Below are 27160 nucleotides of genomic sequence, written 5' to 3' on the forward strand. Positions count from 1 at the left end.
TTAAACTCGAGGCCTCAATCTTCACTTGTTCTGGAGCTGTCAGCAGTCACGCGCTCTCATCATTGAGCTGTCATTTCTGACAGCTGTTCTCATCTGTGTTTGAAATTTGAGTTTCTGCTTTCTGTGTAGCTTTCGACCACATCGCGTGGTCCTCATCAAATGCTGTATCCACTCTGCCGGGGAACCTGTGGATGTTCAAACCTTTCCAATAAGGGTTATCTGTGAATTTAGTGTTGAACGGTGAGCTTCGTGGATCGTTCTTTTACTCAGGTGTTGACAGTCTTTTAGCCACATTGCAGGGTTTGCACAAGCAAGTAAAGGGTTCAAGTTCTAGCAGACACTTTGCAGGTCAGCAGAAGAGCCCACACAGGTGGGTGGCCCCGAGGCATCAACAGAACAACCCAAGGCTGGAGCAGAGAGGACAGGCCGTTTAGCTGGACAGGTCTGAGGCAGGGAAGACAGGTGGGATAGGTCGAGCAGGCGGTTGCTGCCTGAAGGTTTTGTAGGCAGACAGGAAATCTCCTGGCACCCAACCTGTAGGCTGAGTAGACAGGAGAGCACGATCCAGATGACAGCATGGAGGCAAAGCAGACAGGATAACCTGGGTCTACCTGGAACGCCGGCGGTGTTAAGTGTTGAGGTAGCTTACCTGGATGACCCAGAAGATGAGGAGACGGACAGGGGTAGTGAAGGCAGCGCTTGGCTGTGCAGAAAGTTGCATACTAAGGCAGAACCCCTCGGGAGTCCGGACAGGAAGCCTTTGGAGAAGAGAAAAGCTCTCAGGAGGCCATGCAGGAAGTTGCAGATGTAAACAGAACCCCTGGGGAGGTGGCCAGCAGCGGTGAGGAGGCGGAGCTGAGAGGCTGTCAGGCAGGACAGGCAGAGGAGCTGTGAAGGAGCCCAGCAGAGCAGGCGGTAGCAGAGGAACTGAAGCCTCTGACTTGTGGAAATCTTTATAATAAGAACATGTCACACTGTTTGTGTGTGTGTGCTGTACATTGTGAGCTTTGTGTATGATCCTCATAAGGCACTGGATTTGATTCTATTGTAGGCAGTGTTGGGACTAACGCGTTATTAAGTAACGCGTTACAGTAACTACGTTATTATTGTGGTAACGAGCACGGTAACTAGTTATTATGCCAAAATCAGGAACGCGTTAGTCGTTACTGGGATTTAGATAGGGTCGTTACTCGTTACTTCGTGTGGTGGCTATCGCGGAGCTTCCACAGATTCAGTAACATTAGCAAGTGGTGGAGGCAGCAGGTGGATGAGAGAAAGGGGAGGCAGAAGGAGAAGAGACCCGAGGCGGCCGCCGGTCCAAGTGTGAACTGAACTTCAGGTAAGAAGTTATGACCTGCAGTCTATCTGGGTCAGATATAAACCAAGTTTAGGTGGAGTTTATTTTCGTTATTCTGACTTTTTCCGTACTGCGTACTAGCTAGCATGACGGAGTTTCTATACAGCTGGGTGGGTGCTATGAAGTTAAAGATGTTGAACTTTATTTTGTTCATAAGTTATTAGAGTTGCCAACCGTCCTGTCTGGTATTCAGAGAAAATATTACGCGTTTCTTATTGAGGTGAAAAGGAACCGTTTGTCCCGTAATTCAGCTACATTGAAAAAGACACAAAGCTGGAGTTATTCTGTCTTTGCTGCACAGCTGCCTCTTCTTCTTTCATTCTCCCCCCTCCCTCTCCCGTTTCTACTTCAATCATGAAAACTGATCAATGATCAGCTGATCGGCTCTCTTGTTTGTTTATCGCCCACTTTGCGCCAGAAAGAGGAAACCAGCCGATGTCGTGTTAAACAACAGCAGCACGTTTAAGCTTGATCAGGTGTTGTTAGAATTTATTTAATATTAATTTCTAGTATCAGCTGATGTTTGCTGGAGCCACAGCTGTATAGCTGCTGGTCATGGTGTCGGTTTGGTTATCTGGTGAGAGGGAAACATGAAGATGAAACCAGGAGATGTCCTTACTGAATCATCAGAGCTGAACAGGTGATGGAGAAACAGGTTTACCTTTTAGGTGACATGAATGAGTTGAAGGGAAGTTATGAACTGTTTCTGAGAGACAGATAACCCCAGGATCCTTTTTAGGTAGTTGACAGCTGGTAACTGTGCAGGTGCGGATCTAGCAACGTTTTGCCAGGGGGGCCAGGTAGGGCATTAACAGGGAGAGGGGGGCACAAAGAAATACTTTTTTCTTATTCTCATTTAAAATGTCTAGCTTTTAAAAACTAATTATCTGAATCTTACAACAAATGATTGATAGATTGATACATATATACCATCAGAACAGTGAACATCACTGTCACAACAGCGTTTGTTTTCATTCAAAGGCTTTATGATTTTTCCTATAATGGTGGGCCGGTCTCTAGTCAAAATGCCCGGGCCGATTTTTTTGTCCCAGTCCAGCCCTGTATGCAGCTCATCTGCAGTGTGGTGTTACCTACATCTTCCTATTCAGAAGGCAGAATTTCAGAGTTCTGAGTACAATCAAAGCACCACGACTGCAGTTTTTGTGTTGGATGTAAAAGGCGCACATGATGCTGTGACGTAGGCTAGAATCATGGCAGCGGTCAATGACGGTCCAGGCGTGGGATTTCTCTCGTGGAAATATGCACATTATCTTTTCCTTTCTATTGGTAGGTGGCACAGTGCACTTGTGGCAAGTAAGCAAGCTAGAAGACTGGCAAAGTTATGGAAGCAACACATTAACAAGAGAATTCTGAGTAAAACCAAAGTTACTTTCCCTAGTAACTAGTTACTTTGAAAGTAACGAGTAACTTGAAGTAACTGAGTTACTTTTGATAGAAGTAACTAGTAATGTACCTAAGTTACTATTTTAAAGTAACTTACCCAACACTGATTGTAGGTGGCTTCAGTTTAGATTTTGACTGGTATCCCTGTACTGGTCAAAGTTTACACATAAACAAAATCCACACAAAAGACTTTAGAGATTTAGAGATGTTTGTAGCTGTAAACATGTTTATTTCTACTGTAAAGTTGTGCGTTTTCAGATCTAGTCTATGGGAACTGATTCACAGCCTCAAGTGGCCATAAGAGGGAACTGCAGGTTGGGGCATTTGCATTGCAGCCCGTAGACTGCCACTTGAGCTCCACCCAAACAACATGTGCCAGGCTTGTTGTGGGTCTCTCCACTGTGTCCCCCAGCCACTGTGAGCAGAGCTGAACCTTATAAGGTTCTGGTTACTGACTGCATGACCGAGGGGCCCACAGCAAAATATGAGGATTGTTCTCTGCGAACATACAACGCAAGGCCTCTAGATTATATAATGAAGGCCTTTACCTTATTAGACCCTTGTCATTTCAGTTATAGACTGTTAGGTTACCACACAGTGTTATGGCTATATTAATCTGCATTTTATCAAATAACTTCCACACAATGAACCTTCAGGAAGCCAGAGGCTTGTTCTACCCCAACTGGTAATTCAGCTTTGGCTGATTGTTGTAGCAATTAAATTTTTCCTCTTCAGCAACACTTGTTTGCCACCAGCCAGTAGATCTATTCCGCTGTACGTTTTTCTGCTGTAATTAAACTCAAAGGATCATCTCGATGAAGTTCGCTGAAGGATCAGAACACGTAAGGAGATCATTTCAAGCTGTTCACATGAAAAATATGTGAAAAATGAAATCCCAGCTGAAAATTGAACTGCGCTAATAAAGGCTGTGCGATTGGGGTGAAAAGGTAATGTGCAAAAAGTGTTCGTTCACAAGCGCAGCGGTGGAGTCTGCTTGTATTAGCTAATTGGCATCAGGTGTTTCTTTCAAGCCTTTAAATCCTTTCACAGCTGTAGCTATCATCAGACTAACACTCACAATCATGCACGAGCTCCAACACGACATTTCTCACTATTCCTCTACGTGCCGCCATCGACTGTAATTTTGGTTCACACACAGGACTTTTACTCACGCGAGTGTTTATTAAATTGATTCGTTAAACCAGCATTGAGCTCTCAGATAGAGATGAGGCTCTTACAGGAAATCTGACTTCTTAAATATCTGCTTTCAGTAATTAAGTATTCTTCAAGCGCTTTGATTGAGCAGGCAGGAGAGTCGGCCTTGATTTGGCACTCAGAAATGTTGACATCTGCTGACATTCAGTTTTATCGTCACTAAGACAAAAAAGGTAAAAATCCTTGAGTTTTATTACAGTTTTTCACAATTCCTACGACGCGTTTCTTGGAACTCGCCATTTTTTTCTTAAAAGTCCAAACACAAACGCCAATATTTCCCCTTTGGCCCTCGGAGGAGGCGGACGCACTTTTCTCCTCGCCACCTTCCCCTTATCTTCCCTGCTTAGCCTCTTGTGTCCTTGTCTTGTCTCATGTGTATTACTTTCCCTGGAACACTCTCTCACAGTCTGTTCTCTAAAACCTAAAGAGAATTATGGATTTGATCAACTGGTCTCTGAATGCTATTGACACCCTTTTCTCAAGGATAAGTCTGGGCTCGGGAGAGCCCGAGTGCCCTGGAGGGACTTTCCCTGCCAGATACATGATGGACGGGTGGCAGAAATGGAGGGTCATGTGCCTGGCGGGACTGTCAATCGAGGACGCTGAAGACATCTACCTATTTGGAACCATGATAACAGGGTTCTTGCTGATCGGAGCTGGCTTGGCCCTGGCTTATCGGAGAATTAACCCTCTAAGACCTACCATAGAACCAAGTCCGCCAGAGCTTATATTATATTTTTACATGCTGTAGTGCCATTTTTGGAAGCATTTCAAGTTGCTATACATCAATACAACCATTATAGCCCAGATTTTAATAATATGTCTGCATTAAGTGCATAGAAATTACATAAATTGCAAAAAAGTGTAATAAACTACAAAAAAATTGAAAATCGTTTTTGTTTTTTTAACATATATTTCTAGTTAGAGAAATTTAAGAGGCTTATCCCTCAAAACTGTAAATACAAAAAAGTTGCACAAAATAGTTTCCCACCACAGGAAATTTATTTTGAGCGTCTTCATAGTTTTATTTTTGAAATACACCAATTTTCATATACTGCAGGAAAAACAAAAGTAAATATTATAGTATTATATTATAGTGCAAATTTGCAAAAAAGCAGCATATGCATCAAAATAAACTATTTCCAGGAGTGCAATATGAGTCCTAAGCATCCCAGAAACGACACAGAAAGTCATAAAGTCAAACATAACTTTTAAAAACACCAGTATAGGCTCATGAGGCCCTGATTATAAAAAAAACTACATTTCCGCGAAAATGATGTCACTTCCGGTTTCTGGCAGGTAATGGCTGACATGCAAAAGTTCGCGCTGACATCTATTCCAATGTAGGAAGTGTTATAAACAGCTGATCGGATCGGCAAAGCGTGTTTCTGGAATATTGTGTTTTTGTTGCTGCAAGTGGTTTTTATGCAGTTTTTGCAAAGCTATATGTGGAAGGAAACTGTGACCGAGGACAAGCTGATGGCATAAGATGTAAGTACAACTCCTCCGGTTTCATATGCAAAAAAAATTATTGCGCTAGCTTACGTGGTTGCAGAGATACCGGGATTTAAAAATAGTTACGCAAAACAGAGCGTGCTGCTCCGACCGGTTTTAAAGGGTTAAGAAAGCAGAACGGCTGTTAAACCCCCCCCAAGGTTGCCTGCTGGGATTGAAACGATGGGACGAGGCGCGACTTCTCAGAATGGGCCCACTGAGTGCAGCATGGTTAAGACCTTGGAGAAGCTTATGGCTGCTGTGAATACTCAGAATAACACCTCTGAGCGAAAGTTGGATTGCATCATGGAGAAACTCTAGGTTCTCCAACGGGAGATTAAGAGACCAGTGTTGGAGTGTTAAAGAACAGCTTGTAATTCTCATGAGTTGTTTGCAAAAGAAAAATTACCATCATAATCCGGCTACCCCTTCGGCGCCAGCTGCAAGGCTGGAGCCAAACAAAAACTCTCTGATAACGACTGTGTTGAGTCTGTTCCTTCCCATTCCCTACAAGGCCACCTGGGTTGGCTGGAAGACTGTTTACTTAGCCTGGCAGGGCGAAGGACACTGTCTCAGCTGAACTATGGACACACATACACATACATATACTGATACTGATAAGCACTCACCGACGCATCGCCCTCCCTACCCCGGATCCAACGCCACCTCCAACGCTTACCTCCCCTCTGATGTGGACATCGGGTCAGTTGGAGGCGCAGTCAAAGATTGCAGCGGTCCCAGATCAGATGTAAACACTGGAACACTTTCCCATGTTGCTGTCTGTGTTTATTGTGCTATGGTGTGTTGATATCTGTGCATTCCTGTATTATCCTTTTGTGTTGCACATTTCGATGTTTTTTTCCTCGCTACCTAGCCTGACCTGTCTCCCCAATGTGATGTTTGTGTATTGTATGTACGGTCGGCAAGGTCTGTCATCTCGGTTGTGGGCAAAAGACCTGCAACTGACAAATAAAGGCTATCTCATCTCATCTCATTTCATAATGCATTCACGTGGACCTCTGACTCTTCTGGTAACATCTCAAAAAAAGATCATTAAACAGCCTTATCTGTCCCAAAACTGCACAAAGACTCACAAACCAACCATTCAATGGTTGGTTTGTGCTGCAGAACATCATCATTACACAATACATAAAAAATTGATAACTCAGTGTTCAGGATATGAAGCTTGAGTTTTTGAAGCTGTATGTGGCTCGTCTTTAAATTCAACAAAAAAAGAGAAAAACTTGAAATAAGAATAGAAAGGGTCTCTCACCGCCACTCACGCTCCCCAGCCTGCTTTATATTTCATGAAACATGAGTTTAAAGTAAAGACTTGAGAGTACGGTGCCAACAGATGATCTACTCTTTAACATACTCCCCCATTAACATGGGAAAAGAAATAAAACACATGTTCAGTGCTTATATTTTATACCATATTTTTTTCATCATTCATAATTTACTCATTTTTTTCTCATCAATTAGAATTATAAGAAGAATCACGACACTCACAACATGAGTAACTCAACCGAGACACGTGGGTGTCATTTTATCCTTTTTCTATTCTTAAAATGCAGAAAATTTTAAATTTTGTGCAAATGTTTTGTGCGTTAAAAACATTTCTTGGACTCACCTGTTCTCAAACCAATCAGATCACCGTATTTGGCAACAAGTGCATGCTGCTCTGGGCCACTCGGTTTCTCTGAAGTTATTTCTCTGCCTCCTCAGATGTGGTCCACACTCAGCCAAAAAAGCTCAACCTGCCCCACTGGCGTCCTAAAATATGAAAGCGCCCACAATACTGCTTCAACTCCTGGATCAAACCGTGAAATTCTCCCTGATGCTTTCTTCTCGTGAGAATCGATGGATCCAGAATCTCAGTTTCCTCCTTTTCTTGTTTAGAAACATCAAGACTAGCTCGTCATCGCTTGAAGTTGACTGTTTTTTTCACAGTGCATTTTTTTAAGGACAATTTATTCTCTAAATGCAACTCACTCGATATGTATGTACTTTACAAGACAAGTTTGCATCCGAAAAATTCAGAGTTTCATGTCATGTTTTCACAGTGTGGCCTTTAGACAAAATATATAAAAGCTGGATGTAACTTCTGGGTCTGAAGAGTTAAACTCACAGCGCCTTTAACTGGCATTCTTTTTTATGTCCAGCAGGGGGTGACTTCTCTGGTATCAAAAGACTTCCTGTTGCATAGAAGTCTTTGGGAAATTAGCCGTCTCCTTTGATCTGTGACCTCTGTAAATACTTGCCTGATTAGTTTATGGGCACAATCAAAGATTTTAGTTCATATTGAATAAAACAAGAGGTCCATTTTATCACTAATGTACGGAGCCCCGCAGGGGACATGGGAGAAAAAAAATTAAGACGGACTTTTGCGAGAAGACGGACTTTTGCGAGATCTCGCAAAACAAACTCAGGATCTTGCAAAACAAACTCGGGATCTTGCAAAACAAACTTGGGATCTCGCAAAACTTTTGTGAGATCTCGCAAAACAAACTCGGGATCTCACAAAAGTTTTGCGAGATCTTGCAAAACAAACTCGAGATCTCGCAAAACAAACTCGGGATCTCGCAAAACAAACTCGGGATCTCGCAAAACAAATGCGGGATCTCGCAAAACAAACTCGGGATCTCGCAAAACAAACTCGGGATCTCGCAAAACTTTTGCAAGATCTCGCAAAACTTTTGCAAGATCTCGCAAAACAAACGCGGGATCTCGCAAAACTTTTGCAAGATCTCGCAAAACAAACGCGGGATCTCGCAAAACTTTTGCGAGATCTCGCAAAACAAACTCGGGATCTCGCAAAACAAACTCGGGATCTCGCAAAACAAACTCGGGATCTCGCGAAAGTTTTGCGAGATCTCGCAAAAGTTGAATTCCAACAATGGCGGCAGCTACTTAGTTGTAATATTACTCTTTCTGGGTCACAAAATACACTTTTAAGATATTTTGAGGCGTGAATGTAGCTGTGTAAACGTCAGATACCTGCTCGGTTTACAAGACATCACATATTTGCAAAAGTGCTCCGACGTTTTCGGAGATCTGACACCCACTAGCTCGAAGCTAACGGGAGGTCGAGACCTACTACAGCAGGGAGGAACACCGCTTTCCCGGCACATCGTGCCTCGAACTCCCGGTCGGCTTCGAGCTGGCGGCCTCCGAAGAATGCGGCTAAAACTTTTGCAAGATCTCGCAAAACTTTCGCGAGATCCCGAGTTTGTTTTTGCGAGGTCTCGCAAAAGTCCGTCTTAATTTTTTTTTCCTCCCATGTCCCCTGCGGGGCTCCGTACGAATGTTACTATTAGAGTAATAAAGGAAGACTATCCAGTGCACGCTCACTGAGCTGATGAGCATGTGGTCCTCGTTTCTCAGCCAGATCTTTCCCTTGTTTTGAATCTGGTTTGAAAAAGCCCAGATGGTAAGGATGAAAACACTCAGAAGAAATTGAATTTATATAAATATCTGTATATGTATGATATAAGGATGAAGTTGACATTTTGTGCTTGAATGCTAACAGCAGCAGGTATTGTTTATTGCACATTAAGATATAAAGAAACCCCACTGTGTGCATGTGTGTATTCACACGTCTGCATTCACTGAGAGTCTGATAGCACCTGGAAGGAAAGACCTCCTTCACACACTGTGGGTGCAGCAGCCTGTCACTGAAGGAGCTGCTCAGTGCTGTCAGAGTGACCTGCACAGGACGGGAGGTGTTCTCTAACAGGGGTGACAGCTTATCCACCCGTCTCCTGTCACTCACGACCTCCACTGGATCAAGAGGGCGAACCAGAACAGAGCTGGTCTGTTGATCAGCGATCCATGTGAATTCTGTGTTGTAGAAATGTAAATGTCAGCTTGACCTCATTCGACTGCCAATCAAGCACTGAAGACTGACTGCGTCTCATCGCCGTGTTAATGTCATGCTACCTCATCAAAGTTGCTTTAAAGATGGCGACTGGTCGCAGACGTGGCCCCTGTTTTCTTTTTTTTTAACTTTTATTTAACCTTTTTCCCCAACAAATACAAGACTGGTTCACATCCAAAATAATAACACTACACAGCACTAGAATATTACAACATTATGTCCATAATTGTTGTCCAGTTTACAGGTTACTCCCAGTGCTTCCAGTGGTTTCTTCCATTTGTCCACAAAACTTCGGGAGCTCCCATCAATATAGCGTCTCAGCCTGATCAGAGTCATAACGTCAATGATGGAGGGAGGCTCGGCCCCCACCCATCTCAACATAATGCTTTTTCTGGCCAACATTAACAGTGACTGAATTACATGTTGTACCAGTGAGACGGGAATATATCCCAATATACACATTAATGGGTTTTCTGTCACCTGATGACCAATGGCTGTACTAATATTGGCGCAGACCTCTTTCCAAAATGACTGGATAATAGTACATTCCCACAAGCAGTGGAATCTAGTGCCCACTCTGACCTTACACTTGAGACAGTTTGAAGATGTTCCCATATTATACTTACTATAAATATACGGAGAAATATACACATTGTGCAAAATTTTGTGCTGCAGTTCTTTAAATCGGTTACAAACAGAGATTTTAGATGGAAGGAGCAGGATTTTGTCCCATGCTTGTGTATCTATTTCACAAGATTTTCTCAACCATGCCAGTTTATCCACAATCAGGGCATAAATCTCGGAATAAAACTTTGATACAAAATGTTTATGCTCCCTATTATCCAGAAAGAATTTCTCCAACCGAAAAGAGGCAGTTGAGATTTGTAATGATTTAGCATTTAACACATAATTTCTCAATTGCAAATACTTATAAAACTCAGTCTTTGACATAGAATACTGGGACTTCAAGGATTCAAATGATTTAAACTCACCGTATTTAAAGAGGTCATAAAACCTCTTTACACCTATTTTATGCCATCCCACAAAGCTTGACTCTATGTTTTGCGGCAGAAGGTCTGGATTATTTATAAACGTTGACAAGATATTAAACGGAAGACTACTGTTAAAATTTTTTCTCAGTTCTCCCCACGTCCACATAGCCTTAAGAGATAAGATAAAACTTTATTAATCCCTCGGGTGGGTTCCTCTGGGAAATTTGGTTTCCAAAAAAGCACAGCACCAACAGAAGTTACAGAGTTACAGAATATTATATATATATATAAATACAAAGACATATATAGATAAAATATACAAAGGGGATAAATAGAATAAATAGGAATAAAAATAAAAATAAAAATACAAGTGAATTGCACATTTCAAGTATGGAGTCTATTGCACCGTTGACTATTAACAAAAGGTATTGCACAGTGAAGAGAAGAGGCACTACAGCTTAGTTGTTCCCCCCTCCTTTGTCCCCCTGTCTCCCCTCCCTCTCCCCTCCAGAGAGGAGTTAAACAGTTTGATGGCGTGTGGGACAAAGGAGTTTTTAAGTCTGTTGGTTCTTGTCTTTGGGAGAAGCAACCTGTCACTGAACAGACTCCTCTGGTTGTTTATGGCCGTGTGCAGAGGATGCCCAGCATTGTCCATAATGTCCAGCAGTTTCTTTAGTGTCCTTTTCTCTGCCACTGACACCAGAGTGTCCAGCTTCATGCCGACCACAGAGCCAGCCTTCCTGATCAGTTTTTCCAGCCTGGATGAGTCCTTCTTTGCTGTGCTGCTCCCCCAGCACACCACAGCATAGAAAAGTACTCCAGCAACCACCGACTGGTAAAACATCCTCAGGAGCTTCCTGCAGATGTTAAAAGCCTCCCGAGGAAGGACAGTCGGCTTTGGCCTTTTTTGTACAGGTGCTCTGTGTTGCATGACCAGTCCAGTTTGTTGTCCACCCACAGCCCGAGGTACTTGTACTTGTTGACCACCTCCACCTCCTCCCCCTCTATCTGAACCGGCAGCGGACCTGCTCTGGACCTCCCAAAGTCCACAACCAGCAGGGTTTTAATAGTTTTGCAATTTTCATTAGTTTTTATTTTTATTTAGTTTTGACTTCAGATTTTCAATTTTATATCAGTTTTAATTCGTTTTTACCAATTGTTTGCTAGTTTAGTTTAGTTTTTATTTTTTTGAAAATCCTTAGTTTCAGTTTAGTTTTGATTAGTTTTAGTTAGTTTTAGTTGTGTTTGCAATAATTAAGTGTAACAAAATCCCAGTTTCATCATATCAGTCATTCTGCTCATCCTTGGGTATGTTGCTATTCCAGCTACCATACTGCACCCTGGACAGGTCGCCTGTCTGTCGCAGGGCTAACACGCAGAGACAGACAACTCACATTCCCACCTATGGGTTCTTTAAATAAATAAATAAAGGCAGATGAACAACCATTGATACCAGGCAACTATAAAATGTATATCTTGGCCCCAATGAGACGATTAACTCTCGCAGCACCGGGTGTTCGTAATTTTGGTTCAAGTGAATTGATAAACTTTTTGAAGGTAATTGACTCACACAGTTGTGTAGATATCCCCGTCCTGTTGTCTCGGGATGCATCGCGCTGCCTTGCCTGGGGTTAGCTTCTGTTTTCTGGGGATGAGGGTTGAGTGTGCTCCCTTACCTTCTCAAGCTAAGCTAGGTCAGCCTTCTTGTGTGAGCTTTTCAAGTGCACTTTAAGGTTTGTGGGATTTTTTTCCCTTTAGAAATGTCCCTCATAATTTGTCTCTTTCCACTACAAGACACTTGCTTTATCCAAAACACAGTCATATTCAAAGTAATCCCAAATTGGACTCTGGCGCTTTCTCCCGACTTTTCCTGACATGATTCTGCGCGTGGACGGAGCAGCAACACAGACGACTCGACTAACGTGCTGCCACCTGCTGGCATAATGAGACACAGCAAGAAAAAAATCTGGAAACTAAACTTCATTTTCACCCTTGACTCTTGTATGACACGCACACATCAATGAAAACTAAACACATTTTTGCTATAAATTCAGTTAATTTTAGTTAGTTTTGTGAACACTCATTATAGTTTTAGTTAGTTTTCCTTTTGTTTTTATTTTTATTTCCGTTAACGAAAATGTTTTTTCACTTCTAGTTTTCGTTATTTCGTTAGTTTTCGTTAACGATAATAACCTTGACAACCAGTTCCTTAGTCTTTGAGGTGTTGAGTTGCAGGTGGTTTGTGTGACTCAAATATTATATATTATATTTATATTATACATTATATATTAGTGGGTTATACTTTATTACGTGAGGTAAATCATTTAGGCGTTTCCCTAGAAAATTAACAGGTGAGGATGGTTTACATAATACTTCCTCAATATTTAGCCATGGCAGATCAGAATATTCATGTATCCAGGCAGAAAGAATCCTCGCTTGTATTGAGAGAACATAATTTTCTATGTTTGGCACTCCCCACCCGCCCAGATCTTTCGGTAACTGTAGTGTCTCCAATTTAATTTTGGGTTTTCTTCCTGCCCAAATGAAATCCACCATAGCCTTGTTAATTACTTTAATATCTTCTGATTTCAAAATTGTATTGTATATATAATATGTTCAGTAGGATTACCATTTTAATGAGATTTATTCTTCCCAAAAATGATATCGGAAGTGACCTCCATCTCGTCAGCATCTCTCGAAGATCTTGAACCGTTCCATGAATATTTTCTTTATATAAGTGACCAACATTTGGTGTAACTTTAACTCCCAAATATACAAAACCTGATGGTGCCCAATGAAAAGGTTTAACATATAAAGGTGGCCCCTGTTTTCAATGCAACAATTTCAGCTGTTGCATCATACGGTTGATATTTTATAATTAGCAATAAGCGTGAACACATTTGAATGGCTGTATTTAACAAAAGGCATCTTTGTTGTGGTAGTTTTGAATCACTGTGCAAAAGCGTGTTTGACTGAGTGCGATTATGTTTTGCAGAAAGGTAAATGAGACCTGAACACTGTGTGAAATGAGGTGATAACTTTGACAATAGCGATTCATTCAATAAAAAAGCTTCCCAAAAAGCATTTTGCTGCTGAGTAACATCAGCTGACTGTCTGAAATGAAATGAAAGTCATGTGGGTTTCAGCAAAGCGAAGTTTGTCTTTATAAATCATTTTATTGATTAGAGTCAAATTAAACTAAACACTTTTCATCAGAGAAGCGTGTAAATGAAAAATATTCACCATCACGACCCCTGAACTGCTCATCGCTGCAACGTTTCCTGCTTCATTATTACCTCAAAGGATCATCTCAGTGGAGTTTGCTCAATTACAGGATCAAACACATAAGAGGATCATTTCCAGCCATTCAAAGACATTAAAACTCATAAAAAATGTGTTAAAGATATACACCACGATGACTACTTAAACTTCCGACCTCTTGCCGGGGAGTCCTGACACTGGTGTCAGCACATCACAGGTTTGTAATGCTCACTCTGGTGGGGGGCACAGAGGTGATGGTTGTGACAGTGCAGACACGTTAGGTTCACATTGCAATTAATGAGACAGAATTTCAATGCAGAGAAACATAAATGGCTTCGAAGGCTCAAAGAACGTCAGGGACACGATTATAAATCGACACGATGCTGGAGTCGGCTACGAGAGAAGGTGACAACGGTCGTGTGATTATTTTTAAATAGAAGAAATATGAAAATCACCAGTTGCTCCTAGTCTGGAGCTCCATGCAAGATCTTTCCTCATGGGGTGAGGATGATGATGAAAAGAGTGGTGGATGAGCGAAAAACTATACAGGAGGAGCTTGTTAACCTGACGGCCGTAGGAACACAGTCAGAGCTCCACGCCATAATGGAGTGAAATCTTACATCGCCCACAAGGTCCCCCTGCTCATGTACATGCCCATCGTAAGTTTGCCAGTGAACATCTACATGCTTCAGAGGAAGTGCTGTGGTCAGATGGAACCAAAATCAAACTAACTCAGAGGAAGAGAAATGCTGAGTACAGTGTTGGTCAAGTTACTTGAAAAAAGTAATCAGTAACTAATTACCGATTACTTCCCCAAAAAAGTAATCCCGTTACTTTACTGATTACTTATTTTCAAAAGTAATTAATTACTTAGTTACTTAGTTACTTTTTAAAAACACGATTTACAACCTGAATAGGTGATAAAGTGATAGATCTTTCAGCCCAATTCTACTTTTTCTACATAATCATCATACAAAATGTAATCAAATGGAAAAGTCTCTTTTTAAAACTTGTTTTATTAGTTTTAACCTTTTAACTTTATGCATCAAGCAAACATTTAATTATCTGCAACATTCTCTGACTTGAAGAAATTAGTTTAACATTTAAACCTATTTTCTGCACATTCCAGCACATAAAATAAAATATTTTTTGTGTTTACACTCAGTCTTTCAAATAGATGCAAGTAAAACACAGCAGAAAATAAATAAAATCAAAGACTAGCGGTCCTGTTGCTCTATTTTCACCTGTAAAGCAGGAGTGGGGCAGGCGGAGGTTTACCCTGGTGCAGGTGTGCCGCAGCGGTCAGTGGAAGAATCCGCGAGTTTCTCTGTGAGTTTCCCATTACGTCGTAGCTACTCGGTGCTTGTTTGGAAGTTTAGGGGTTTTTTCGCTGTAAAAAGAAGTTTTCTTCCCACGCACAACGGACACTAATGTTTTTGTCACTTTTTATGGAATCAAACTCAAAGTAAGGTCAGTACTTCCACGCTTTAAACGCTGCACGCTCATACTCTCTCTGCACTCGATATATGATCCATTGTTGATCTGCACACAGCTGTTGTCACGAACGTCGCACTCGCTTACGTCACTGTCATGAGACATTCTCGCAAAAAAATCACGTTTTTAGTAACGCAGTAACGCAGCGTTCCTACGGGAAAGTAACGGTAATCTAATTACCGTTTTTGCAATAGTAATCCCTTACTTTACTCGTTACTTGAAAAAAGTAATCAGATTACAGTAACGCGTTACTGCCCATCTCTGGCTGAGTACGACCCAAAGAGCAGCATCCCCACAGTAAAGCACAGAGGTGGAAACATTATGCTCTGTGGCTGTTTTCCTGCTGAGGGTTCAGGACGACTTCACCATACTGAAGGACCAGCAGAAGGGGTCGTGAGCACTTCTGTCCCTCAGCTAGATCACAGAAGATCTGAAGTTAGGTTTAACAGCATGGTAATGACCCAAAACATATCACCAAGACAACAAAAGAGCAGCTAAAGAAGACTCACGTTAAGGTCATGGAGTGGCATCGCCAGACTTCAGTCCTACAAAAGATCTGTGGAGGGAACTAAAGCTTTGAGCCGCCAGGAAACCTGAAGGATTTAGTGTTTCTGTACAGAGGAGTAGGCCAGAATCTAGAAATGTCTAGTTATGTGGTTGCAAATCAAATTATAACTATTAGGAAATTTGTGTTTTTCTGGATTTGTGGTTTATATCAGCGGTCTCCAACCTTTTTTGCACCACGGACCGGTTTATGACCGACCATATTTTCATGGACCGGCCTTTAAGGTGTCGCGGAAAAATACAACAAAATAAAACTAGTACCGGTACCGAAAAAAAGAAAATTTATTCATAACACACGTGAAAAGACCCAGGAAAACCGAGTAAACGATAAAAACGATAACAAAATAACGCTGAAAACCGATAAAAACCCTGAAAACTATACATTTCACACCTGAGCCTCAACTCTCACGGCCCGGTACCAAACGACTCATGGACCAGTACCGGTCCGAGGCCCGGGGGTTGGGGACCGCTGGTTTATATTATGTCTCTTTCCATTAAAATAAAAGGACCGTAACAATGTGAGACCGTTCATTTAATGCTCGCGGTGCAGCTGGATGTTCAGAACTATTTCAAAGCAGTGGACGATCAAATATTGACGTGCATTTGTTTTCTTCACTGGAATAATGTGATCAAGATTTCTTACTTGATAAAAGACAGTCTGACTTGACCTCTGTTGCACAATCCACAGTGCAGTTCCACTTCTTCCAGTTCTGAATGAAGAATTAACATCAGTGTTTTAACCATGTTTTCTGGGTTAGGACGCCGAGACATGGATTCAGAGAACTGGAGTTACTGGTTTATCGAGAAAAAAGAGATAAATGATCTAAAAGATCTATTTATTTTTCTTCCAGCTGTCCTTTAATGTTTTCCACTCTGTAGAAAGAATATGAACAGCTTCATTAATGCAATTAGAAATAACTTTTTCACTCCAGACCATCTTCTGTCTGAACTCGTCGCAGGATTCGTCTGCAGGGTTTCACCGCTGAGTGCTCTCGTGCGAACGGGGCGATTATCGGGACCTTTTACGGGGACCGGACACATGCTGATTACATAAATGTGTTACGCCTGCTTTGTCATCCTCCATGCATCTGGAATGACCCTTGGCACCGCTCTGCGCACACACTCGCACACCGACACGCAAGCACACACAGGATTGTGTTGAGTCTCCAGCACTGGGGATGTTTCATGCCTTGATTGAAGATAAATTGTGTTTCAGATTAAACCAGAAGGAGGAGGGGGGTGGACTATACTGTGCTTGATGGCGAACTCCTCCAGCTGCAGGAAGAAGGGATTAAAAAAGACTATCTTACACAACCTTCTTGAAATAAACCCGGGTGGCCACTGAGAACAAATCAAACGGCTCCACTGCAGCATGCAAGGCACCTGTCAGGGATATTTTTCAGCACCTGACTGCTAGTCTCACAGACAAGCATGCATGCAGCTAGAAGCAGGCTAAAGAGTGGAAACAGTATCCTAACCACATAACCCAGTTTGTTACGGTCCCCCTGTTGCCACTACTGACACTTCAAGAGACAGCATACTGAGGGGAGGGCACTGTCACCTTGGATAAAGGCATCTTTTGATTAATGGCTCCCCGCGTGTCACCGGGTCTAAAGAAAGCCTTAGCGCACTGTGCATGAAGCATTTTGTGCACTCAGAGCCTCAGCGGTGTGGTTTTAGGCAGACATGGCATGAGAGTGTCATATCACATCTGATTATTTAATAGTTAAAATATGAATTAGGATCAGAATGAATACAGCCAGGAGAACTTCAACGTTAGGACAGGGCAGGAATTAACAGTTATTCTAACACATCATAATAAACCTGTGTGTTTTATAGCATACACAAAATAAAGGGGTTAAGTAAATGTTCAGATTTGGCTGTTTTTGTCTACTCGAGAGATTGAAAAATGGACAATAACCAGAACATCTGAATATAATTATACCTGACAAGCTGGGATCAGAGGACATTTGACAGTTTTCCATCATAAAATGATTTCAAATTGTTTCCCAACTTGTTTCGGCGCACGATCACTTAAAGTGAAGCAACGCGGACGAGAACAAGCGCTTCAGCCCAAGAACGATTTCCCTCAAAGACGGTTACGTTTTAAAGGTTTCTGGGGCCCCGAAGAAGGTAAAAGCTGCTATAATGTTATATTTATGTCGGGCAGCTCGGTCTCACGACCTCTAATCTGTTTCTGTTTGGTCTCATATGCTCTGATTTGTGTCAACGTACTGATAATAAATATTTTCCACTGTGAAAGAAATTCCACATTTGGAGGTTGGAAGATTTGATAGAGGAATAAATCATTTCCCTACTTGCACCAGACGCCACAGCTGAAATCATACAGCACACAGATTTTTAAAAATTTATTATTACATTACATTCAACTTAAAACTCATTATTTGTTTAGCACTTTATCATTTTTACATGTTTTATTCTTTATTATTAAAAATGATTTAGTTACGTCTAGAGAGAGATGATAGTAATGAGTAAAATACAGTGGTTACTACTTTTTTTGTGTCTTCCTGGGTTCCTGTTACAAAATCATGACTGCAATGAAAAAATAAACTCGATACATTATTGTTTGAGACCGGCCTGATTATATACAGATGCAGAAGTGCTAAAAACTGCAGTGAGGGAATTTCTAGCATTTCACTGATCACACTAATTAGCAGATCTCTGGTCTGCAGATGCACCGTTACAGTTGTCACAGTCTGGCGGTGGCAGACTGTATTAATTGTGAAGAGTGGACCCAAAATGCAGACACGAAGGAACTTGGACCAAAGCTTGAGTGTTAACAAAAAGCGAGCCGTTTAATAAGGCCGGTAAAAAAGATACAAAGAAAGGGCAAACTGAAGTAAACTAACATCAACCTAAACTGGGAGAACTAAGGCAGGCGAAAGCGCATCAAATCCGATTTTTTGACCCTATGCGACCCATATCCAATCATGGTGTGACAGTGTGAACGGCACAAATCTGATATTTTCAAATCCGACCTGGGTCACTTTCGTATGTGGTACTGAATCCGATACATATCCGATGTTGTAGAAAGCGACTGCTGTTTGATGGTCAAGTTGCATTAAATCCGTCTTTTACGTCACTGACACAAGACAGACGCCAATTATCAGCTCCGGAGAAGCACCCGATAAGATAAGATGCTTCCTGGCCATCCGGTGAAACTGTTGGGAGGACAACGTTGGAGAAACGTGAACATTTTATTTGTTCTGTATAATCTGCAGATTCTGACAGAAATCTGCAACTATCCTTTGAAGCAGCGCTCCTCTAAAACAGCAATAAGGATCATTATTAGGTTATTTACATTATTATGTAAATAACAAAATAACTTAAAGCAAAAATTGGGAAACGTGAAGTCCGAAGTCTTTATATTAAGTTCATCAGTCAAACAATACTGTTGGTCTGGGTCTAAACAGAGCGCGTTGTGTGTGACGTCTTCTTTTGCACATTCAGGCCGCTTTGAGCGTTCACACTAGAGCGCGTTTGCTGTCGCATTTTATTTGTAGTGTGAACGAGCAGACAAAAAAATCGGATTTGAGCATTAAGACCTGCAGTGTGAACGTAGCCTAAATAAACAACAAGAAAAACCTAGATATGAAACATGACATGGAAACCTTGGCGTGAACAACAGACGACCTGACCAGGAATGAACAGAAACACACAGACTAAATACACACAAGGGTGATTAGGGGAAGTGGAAACACACGGGGAAAACAGCTGACACTAGTCTGACATAATGAGACAAAGGAAGCAAAGCTGACTACACTGACATAGGCAGTGTTGCCAACTTAGCGACTTTGTCGCTATATTTAGCGAGTTTTCAGACCCCCTTAGCGATTTTTTTTCTAAATAAGCAACTAGTGACAAATCTGGCGACTTTTTCTAGTGTTATTGGAGACTTATTTATGACGACTTTTAACGTGAAAGCACGTATTGCTCCTACTCTCAACAAGCACTGGTGCTGCCATGGGCACCTCCCCCGTGCCAAAGCGCTCACGGGCGGAGGATAGTCCTCCCCCAGCTGCTATCAGGGCAGGAGACGTTCACACCTATGAGTCCAAACTGCAAATGAATCGCGCATGAGCGAAGCCTCTGCTCCCGCACTGACTGTAAGGCAGTAAGTTCGTCTTTTACTCTTATGCTGTTTTGTGGATCACAAGGTTTAAAACTACTTATAAACACACACACAGTAACTCAACCAGAGTGCCTATTTCGGGGCATATTTGCCCAGGTAAAGGAGCAGGGTTGGAATTGTGACATTAAAAAAAACAATAATTGCTAAAATAAATTTAATTTGTAGTTCTAAATAAACTCTAAATGCATTTAGGACGTTGTTTACTCACTTTATGTCTCTTTCACGATGTTATTTCTCTCTCCAACAACATACTCTACAATTACATTAGTATGACAAATTATGCAAATTACGCGATGACGCCATTTAGCGACTTTTAGAACAACCAATAGCGATTTTCCTTACTGAGGAGTTGGCAACACTGACATAGGACACAGACCTTCAAAATATAACAGGAAACATGTGACGCAGACAAGACAATAAAAACTTGACAACATAAGAAACACATAAAGGGTAAAGGGAGAGGGAAACTTAAATACAGCGGTAGAAAACACAAAGGGAAACTAATAAACAACTTAGCTACCCTAAAGAACTCAAACATATCATCCAAATAAACTAAAACTCAAAACGCTAGGTCAACAGACCCAGGAAGGTGACAACAGTTTATGGTTGAAGCCCGCTAAACGAGCTTCCTTCCATCAGATGTTAACTTGTTAAAAGGGGGATCAACAATTCTCATCCAAATATATTCACTACTAGATCTAGAGGGAAAAAACCGCTCATGCTAATGCTAATGTAGAGGCTTACGAGTGCCGTCACTGTTGCTGTAGCCAGCTTTTATTAAACACTAGTGATCACTCACTACAATGGCTGAGCGTAAATGGAGTCATGTGTGGACGTATTTTACCTCCACAAACAGCTGAGACATGGTTTGTGATACATGTGGCAAGAAAGTGAGGTGTTGTGGAAACACCACTAACCTCATCAAACACCTCAGAGTAAATCATATCACAGAATATGACGTCTCTCGCGGAGTCCTTTAGTGCTGCAGGTGGCAGCGTGTTCAAATAGCGCATAACTTCAGTTTTTTTTATTTCTATATGATGAACTCTGCATTATTAAGTGATAAGAACAAGTAGTCTGATGTCCTGTAATCATTATGACGCTATAATTTGAGATACAATAAATAAAATAAGTTTTTGTACAAAGTATCGGTATCGGATCAGTATCATCGATACCATCCTGAATTTTACTTGGTATCGGATCGGAAAGGAAATCAGTGGTATCGCACATCACTATTAAACACGTGACTCCCACGCGCCACCTGCGACTCTCAAGTGAGGGATGTCCTTCTTCAAAGACATGTTTTCTTACTTGGTGTTTGTTGATGATGATGGTTGAGAGTAATAACTGCTACCACGTGAGTCCAAACATAAGACCACAGCATGACTCGCATTACTTTTATACTCAATTAATTATTTCTGACCATTCTGACTCTTGCATGGGGACATGGAAGAGCTTTGTTTCTTCAGACGTGTTTTTAATGACCAGCAGGGGGCGACTTTTAAAGTCCCGTGTTTAGAAATGTACAGGAAAACATCCCTTTGGTTCACGTGCTCTGTGACGTCAGTAAACACAGTCCTGATGAGGTTTTGACTGTTTCAGGTCTTACTGAATAAAACATGATATTAAACTTAAAAATTATGCTTACAGTGACATAGATATAAAGCAGCACAACCGTGTGACTGAAAAGTTGGTTTTTAAAACACCAACTCAAATACATAGAAATTCCTCATGTCAAGGCTTCATAAAAGGCGATGACACTTTGTTTATTACCAACTTTTATATACAGTTTATGTCCAGGCCTCATATGTAATTGGCTAATACAGTAAAACCCACCCAAGAGGAGATCTATTCAGAGTAATAATAATAATAATAATAATAAAAAAATAATAATAAAAATAATAAAATAAAAATAAAATAATAATAAATAAATAAATAAATAAATAAATAAATAAATAAAAATAAAATAATAATAATAAAATAAAATAAATAAAAATAAAATAATAATAATAATAATAATAAGCATTTTTTTCTTATCCTCTAACCTCTCTGGGACGCCCACCCACACTAACGAGAACTTTAATATTAAGATCATTTGTAATTATTTTAATTGCTGGAGTCGCAAATTCATTCCCACTGAGATTTTATTTAGAGTGATTTTGACGCTCATTTGTACTGAGTTGTATTTAAAAAGATCCCCGGGGATGCTTAACTTTATTGACACACTGGGAACCATCTGTCGATCTTGGCTCACAGCGAAATCTGTCGACTCTGCGCTCTGGCACTAATTCGTCTGGAAACGGGGGCACATGGTAAAAGGGTTCCCTTCTCCTGGATGCTTGATAAGAGCACAGCGATGCGCGCGGAGCCTTTCACGAGCAGCTCACCCCGGGCTCGTTTGCTTTAACTTTCTCGCAGCAGTGACGTTTAGATTGCGCGGGGGATTAAAGATTAGGGTTTGGAACACGGGCAGTCATTGCATAATTAACTCCACGCAGAGGAATCGAGTTATTCCTCAGTCACACTGGATACACTCGACAAAGTGGCACAACGTGGGGGCGTTGTGGGGACGCTGTGCACCACCGCGGCGGCTCCGCGCAGGAGTCAGAAGCTGGATGGGAAGCCGGGCGGACGTTAGGCTGTAGCTCGGGGAAACCTGCCGAGCAAACCATGCGTGGAAAAGGAGTTTCAGTTCGTTGGCAGCTTTAAAGGTGCGATAGTGTTTGTGTGGATTCCGGTCCTGTTCACGGAGGCAGCGATTTCACGGGAAACCGACCCTACCAGAGAGGTGACAGGCTGCTACACCCCAGCTCCGCAGCTCCTCATTAAACAATCCTGACAGTGTCTAACCTCTGACATTACCCGGACATCTACACCCGGCCTGGCCACGCGGTTGTATTTTTTTTCTGGGTACAGTTCAGTCAACACCATCAGAAAACTGCGCTGCTGGGACTTTTTCCACTCTCCGTCACAAGGATAAAATACTTCAGTGAAGTAACAAGGAGACATTTAGTTCCACACATGGAAATTATGTGAAAAATAAAAGGCCTGGAAATGCGTCGCAAATGCTTTTATCTGTTGGGGGTAAGTTCTGCGTCTTTTTGCGCCTCCGCTTCGTCTTCTCGCCTTTGGACATTTAATTAAAACGTCCTAATAACAGCTAACAGGGAATCTGTGCTGTTATCGCTGATTGCAGTTGAGCACAGTCTTGGTGTGAAGGCTTTAACGCTATCCCCCATCCAGATGTCGGGTTTGGATATTGTCTCTGTCAGATTCCTATTTTAAATTATTTTTCATTAAAGGGACGAGAATCCGAGTTTGTCTGAACTAAAATGTTTTAACCAGGACAATAATCTCTCTCTTTCTCTTTTATGTTTAAATATATAGTTATAGCACTTTGCGTCCGATGACTTTAATTAAGCGCTGAAGCTTTGCCGAAGCGTGCCGGTGCGTTTTTACTTGTAAACACTGAAACTTGAACCAGGACTTTGGGTTAAGGTGGCATGAGAAAACCGATCCCAATGGCACGATTCCATACCCTCTGAAACCGGAGCTCAAGCACTGGTGAAGAAAAGGGGCAAAAAAGCGGATCTGGGACACATTCCTGAGATGAAACTGGGTGTTTTAACGCAGCAAGTGCACTCCTTTAATATCGAACAAGAAAAGCGAGCGCGGTGATGTTGAAATTTCTCCAGCCCCATAACGCTGAGATCTGATATCACTCACGCTGTGACCCCTTCATAGCAAAATGGAGAGGCAGCTGAGGCAAGAATAGGGACATGTGATTTGTTGCACTCACTTGCTGATGTTGTAGATGCCCGAGGTGAATTATTTCATCCACCTCCTGCCCATTGTGCAAAGTGCTGCTGCACTAAGAATAGTCAAGAATCCCGTGAGCCCTTTTTAAAAAATCCCCCTGCTTTCTATTCGCGTCCCCATTGTTGTGATTTAAGACCCCACACTCACAACAGCTCGCGTACTGAATGTCTACTGAGGTCATGAAATAACAAACACCAGACTGTGTGCAGCTTTAGGTGCGTGGATTTCTGTGCTGGAAATGAGGCCATTTAACGGTGTGGAAAGTAAAAGTCATGCATGCAACATTTTATACAGTTAAGGAGTGAAGTATTTGCGTAGCGCTGCCTTTGCACACTCACCTAAATCAGATTAATGTCTGCATTATTGCATTGTTTGCACTGAATTATAGATGGAGCCGATCACATTTAGATGCAAAGCTGGGTGGCTGTAACTTCTCTTAAAATCTATTCTAATATATGTCATCACTTTTAGATACCCATCTGAGTTTGAGTAGGAAGCTGTTGGCAAGTACACCTTGAACAGGATGACATCACAGAGCGATGTCACAAATCTACCCAACGCTCATGTGTGCGAGTGTAGGGAGAACCAAAGACTGTATATAAAAGATGGGATACATATTAAAGGGTGACCGTGGCTCAGGGGGTTGGGAAGCATATCTGTAACCGGAAGGTTGCCGGTTCGTTCCCCGGGCTCTCTGTCCTGGTCGTTGTGTTCTTGGGCAAGACACTTTACCCTACCACCTACTGGTGTTGGCCAGAGGGGCCGATGGCGCGATATGGCAGCCTCGCTTCTGTCAGTCTGCCCCAGGGCAGCTGTGGCTACAACCGTAGCTGCCTTCACCAGTGTGTGAATGTGAGAGTGAATGAATAGTGGCATTGCCTTGAAAAGCGCTATATAAATCCAATCCATTATTATTATTATTAAAGCTTCCGCATTAGCGTTTTGGCTGAAACTGTGTATTCAGGTTTTTGGAAGCACGAGTTACCATATTTGAATAAAAGTATGGAGCGCTGATCCATCAGCTAATTCTCGCTAGCTTGCTTAGCAGGCTGCATTCATAAACATCCATAAACTATGATGGCACAGAAACAGATAATGGCTCATTAGGGCAAAGTAACACACTAATACAATACTAGAACTTTGCTCAACACTGATGCACAAACATCTCATCTGGTAAAACAAAGCAGGCTTTATTGTTGGCAGATCCATTAATTAACAGCACAAACATGGTGGAGAGGTCCAGTTTAAAGAGTCAAGTTAGTGAAGGTGATGACTGGCAGACACCAAAGGGTGGTCAGGTTGTAAACATGCTTTTAAATCAGTTAATGTTAGACATTTCCATATGGGAGTCTGTGAGGATTAGAGGAACTGCACATTTGGGACCAATTCCACTCAGTTTTTCTCCAGAGGAGGTTGTTGGTGGGTAGAACCTACAAACTTTCCACAGAAAATCAGCAGCCAATCAGGAGCTTCAAACCAGGTATCCTCTTACAGTCAAGGCTCTACTGAGCCGCCCTTCAGCAGGTGTAAGCTTCACAATGACAGATCTTTACTAAATAATTCACAGTGATGACATAATTATGATGTCTCTACACAGCAAATCCAGCATGTCCAAATTAACACTGTCAGATTTGATTTCAACACTTTTAAAGTGTCTATATGGGTCCACACCAGAGAGTGTTAATTTAACTCTTTTTGGAGAGTTGGTATGTTAACTCTGATTTAGTGTTAAACACCAAATCTCTCTGGAGTTGATAATCTAACACTTGGTGTTAAGAGTTTATATATTAACTCTCAAAGAGTATTTTAGTTTAACTACGTAAGAGTTATCTTCTAATTAATTCTAAAAAGCGGGAATTTTACTGTTCTGAACTTCTAGAAATTTCTTTTGGAAATAAACATTTACTAAAAAGACGCAATGGTTTTTGAAAAACATTTATTCTGAACTGTGCACCACAATTTCAAAACATTTTCTGAAAGATGTAACAGTGTACATGTTCTCACTTTCATTAGCATTTTGTTTATCAAAAGGTCTGACATAGGTGAGCTGGTAAATGCAAATAACAGCATTCTCATCACTTATTTCAATAAATACAAAATACAATATGCATGTCCTTCAGTCATCACTTTGTGGAACTTCAACGCACTTCTGCTCTCTCCCATATTCCATCTTCACAAGCATATCCTATGTGGAGATTGAATAAAAATTAGTTGACACTAATTAATGGCACAAATCAATTGCAGCACAGAAAAAAAAAGGAATCCTTTTTGAGCCATTACTTGTGTAAAGTATTTTCCCAAAAGACAAGGACACAGACAACAGGTAATACTGAACTAAATGTAAAACCTCAACCTTTTTCATTTTTACCTAAACCGTGTGCACAAAACTCTGGAGGAATCTAAGTGCTAACGTAGAACTCAGTCGGGACATCTGCTACTGCTGTTTGCTCGTTTTTTATGGGAGATCGTTTTCAGGCTTCAAGTAGCACCATTATACCAACATTTCACATTCTAGACATTGTTTTAAGTGTATTTGACCAAGAAATTTGACTGAAAATTCACATGCAAGCTTTTTTTCAAGGCTGTGGTATTTGCCCGCAAACAATACCTTTCAGCTAGCTAAAACAGAATATTATGCTATCAGCGAGCAACATGGCTAATGCCTTTCACACAGCTTTGTCTCAACTCCAAAGAGCCACAGAAGTAAAAGCTAATAACAATAATTGAAACAATCTTTGAAAACATGACTTACCAAGCATGGCAAACAACTCAAATATGTAGAGCAAAATGTTCTGAAACGGCTTCACTTCAGCTTCGATTGGAGCCGTGCTGGGGGCGGAGTCTGTGAATTTACTCTATTGGTGTCATAGCCCCTGTAGGAGTTCAGAGTTAAGAGGTCAAGAGTTAATGTTTCCATTGTAACACCTCCAGATTTGAAATAGAAACACTCATGTTTAACACTCGATTTTAACTACTATCATTTTACACCTCAGAGTTACATTAAAAGAATGTGACTCTACTTAGAGTAAAATTAACTCTAAGACTACTAACACCAAAACATTTAACACTTTTGAATTTGCTGTGTATAAGTAGAATGATAATAGCTATTTCACTGCTTTGTTTACTGTGTTTTGTCTCATTTGTGGATACTTACAAGTATCGAGAAATGGAGAGAGACTGAAGTTTGCGACACACTGCATCACGTGAAATACAAACACGATCCAGAGATTTAAACGTTACGATGATTGTGTGTACCTGTATGTGGCGACACCCTTATCACTGCCTGTTCTTCATAATAAAAACAATGCCGCGCCATCGTTCACATACACAAACAGTGTCTCCACCTGCTTTTATTTTGAATAGATTTTGATCATTCTCGTGCCAGAGCTGCCTCGTTCAGTCACGTTTGAGCGAGCAGCAGGAACGTTCGAGCAGAGTGACATTTCGCAGGTGAACCACACCTCAAACCTGCATCTGTTTTTTCCCGCTTCAGCATTTTTCCTCACGCTGGTTAATAAATCTCTGTCGAA

General features: G+C 41.4%; 1 protein-coding gene across 1 annotated transcript in view; it reads left to right on the forward strand.

Moving 5' to 3' along the window:
* Positions 1–22092: 22092 nt before the first annotated feature.
* LOC146512238 (corticotropin-releasing factor receptor 1) overlaps positions 22093–27160 on the forward strand; it is a 124660-nt gene continuing 119592 nt past the window's right edge. Inside the window, exon 1 of the mRNA XM_085171236.1 lies at positions 22093–22895. Coding sequence (XP_085027362.1) covers positions 22866–22895 — 30 coding nt within the window. The 5' untranslated portion in view covers positions 22093–22865. The remainder of the gene's footprint in view (positions 22896–27160) is intronic.

Source organism: Neolamprologus multifasciatus, chromosome 8 (genome assembly GCF_963576455.1).
Source record: "Neolamprologus multifasciatus chromosome 8, fNeoMul1.2, whole genome shotgun sequence".
NCBI classification, from domain to species: Eukaryota; Metazoa; Chordata; class Actinopteri; order Cichliformes; family Cichlidae; genus Neolamprologus; species Neolamprologus multifasciatus.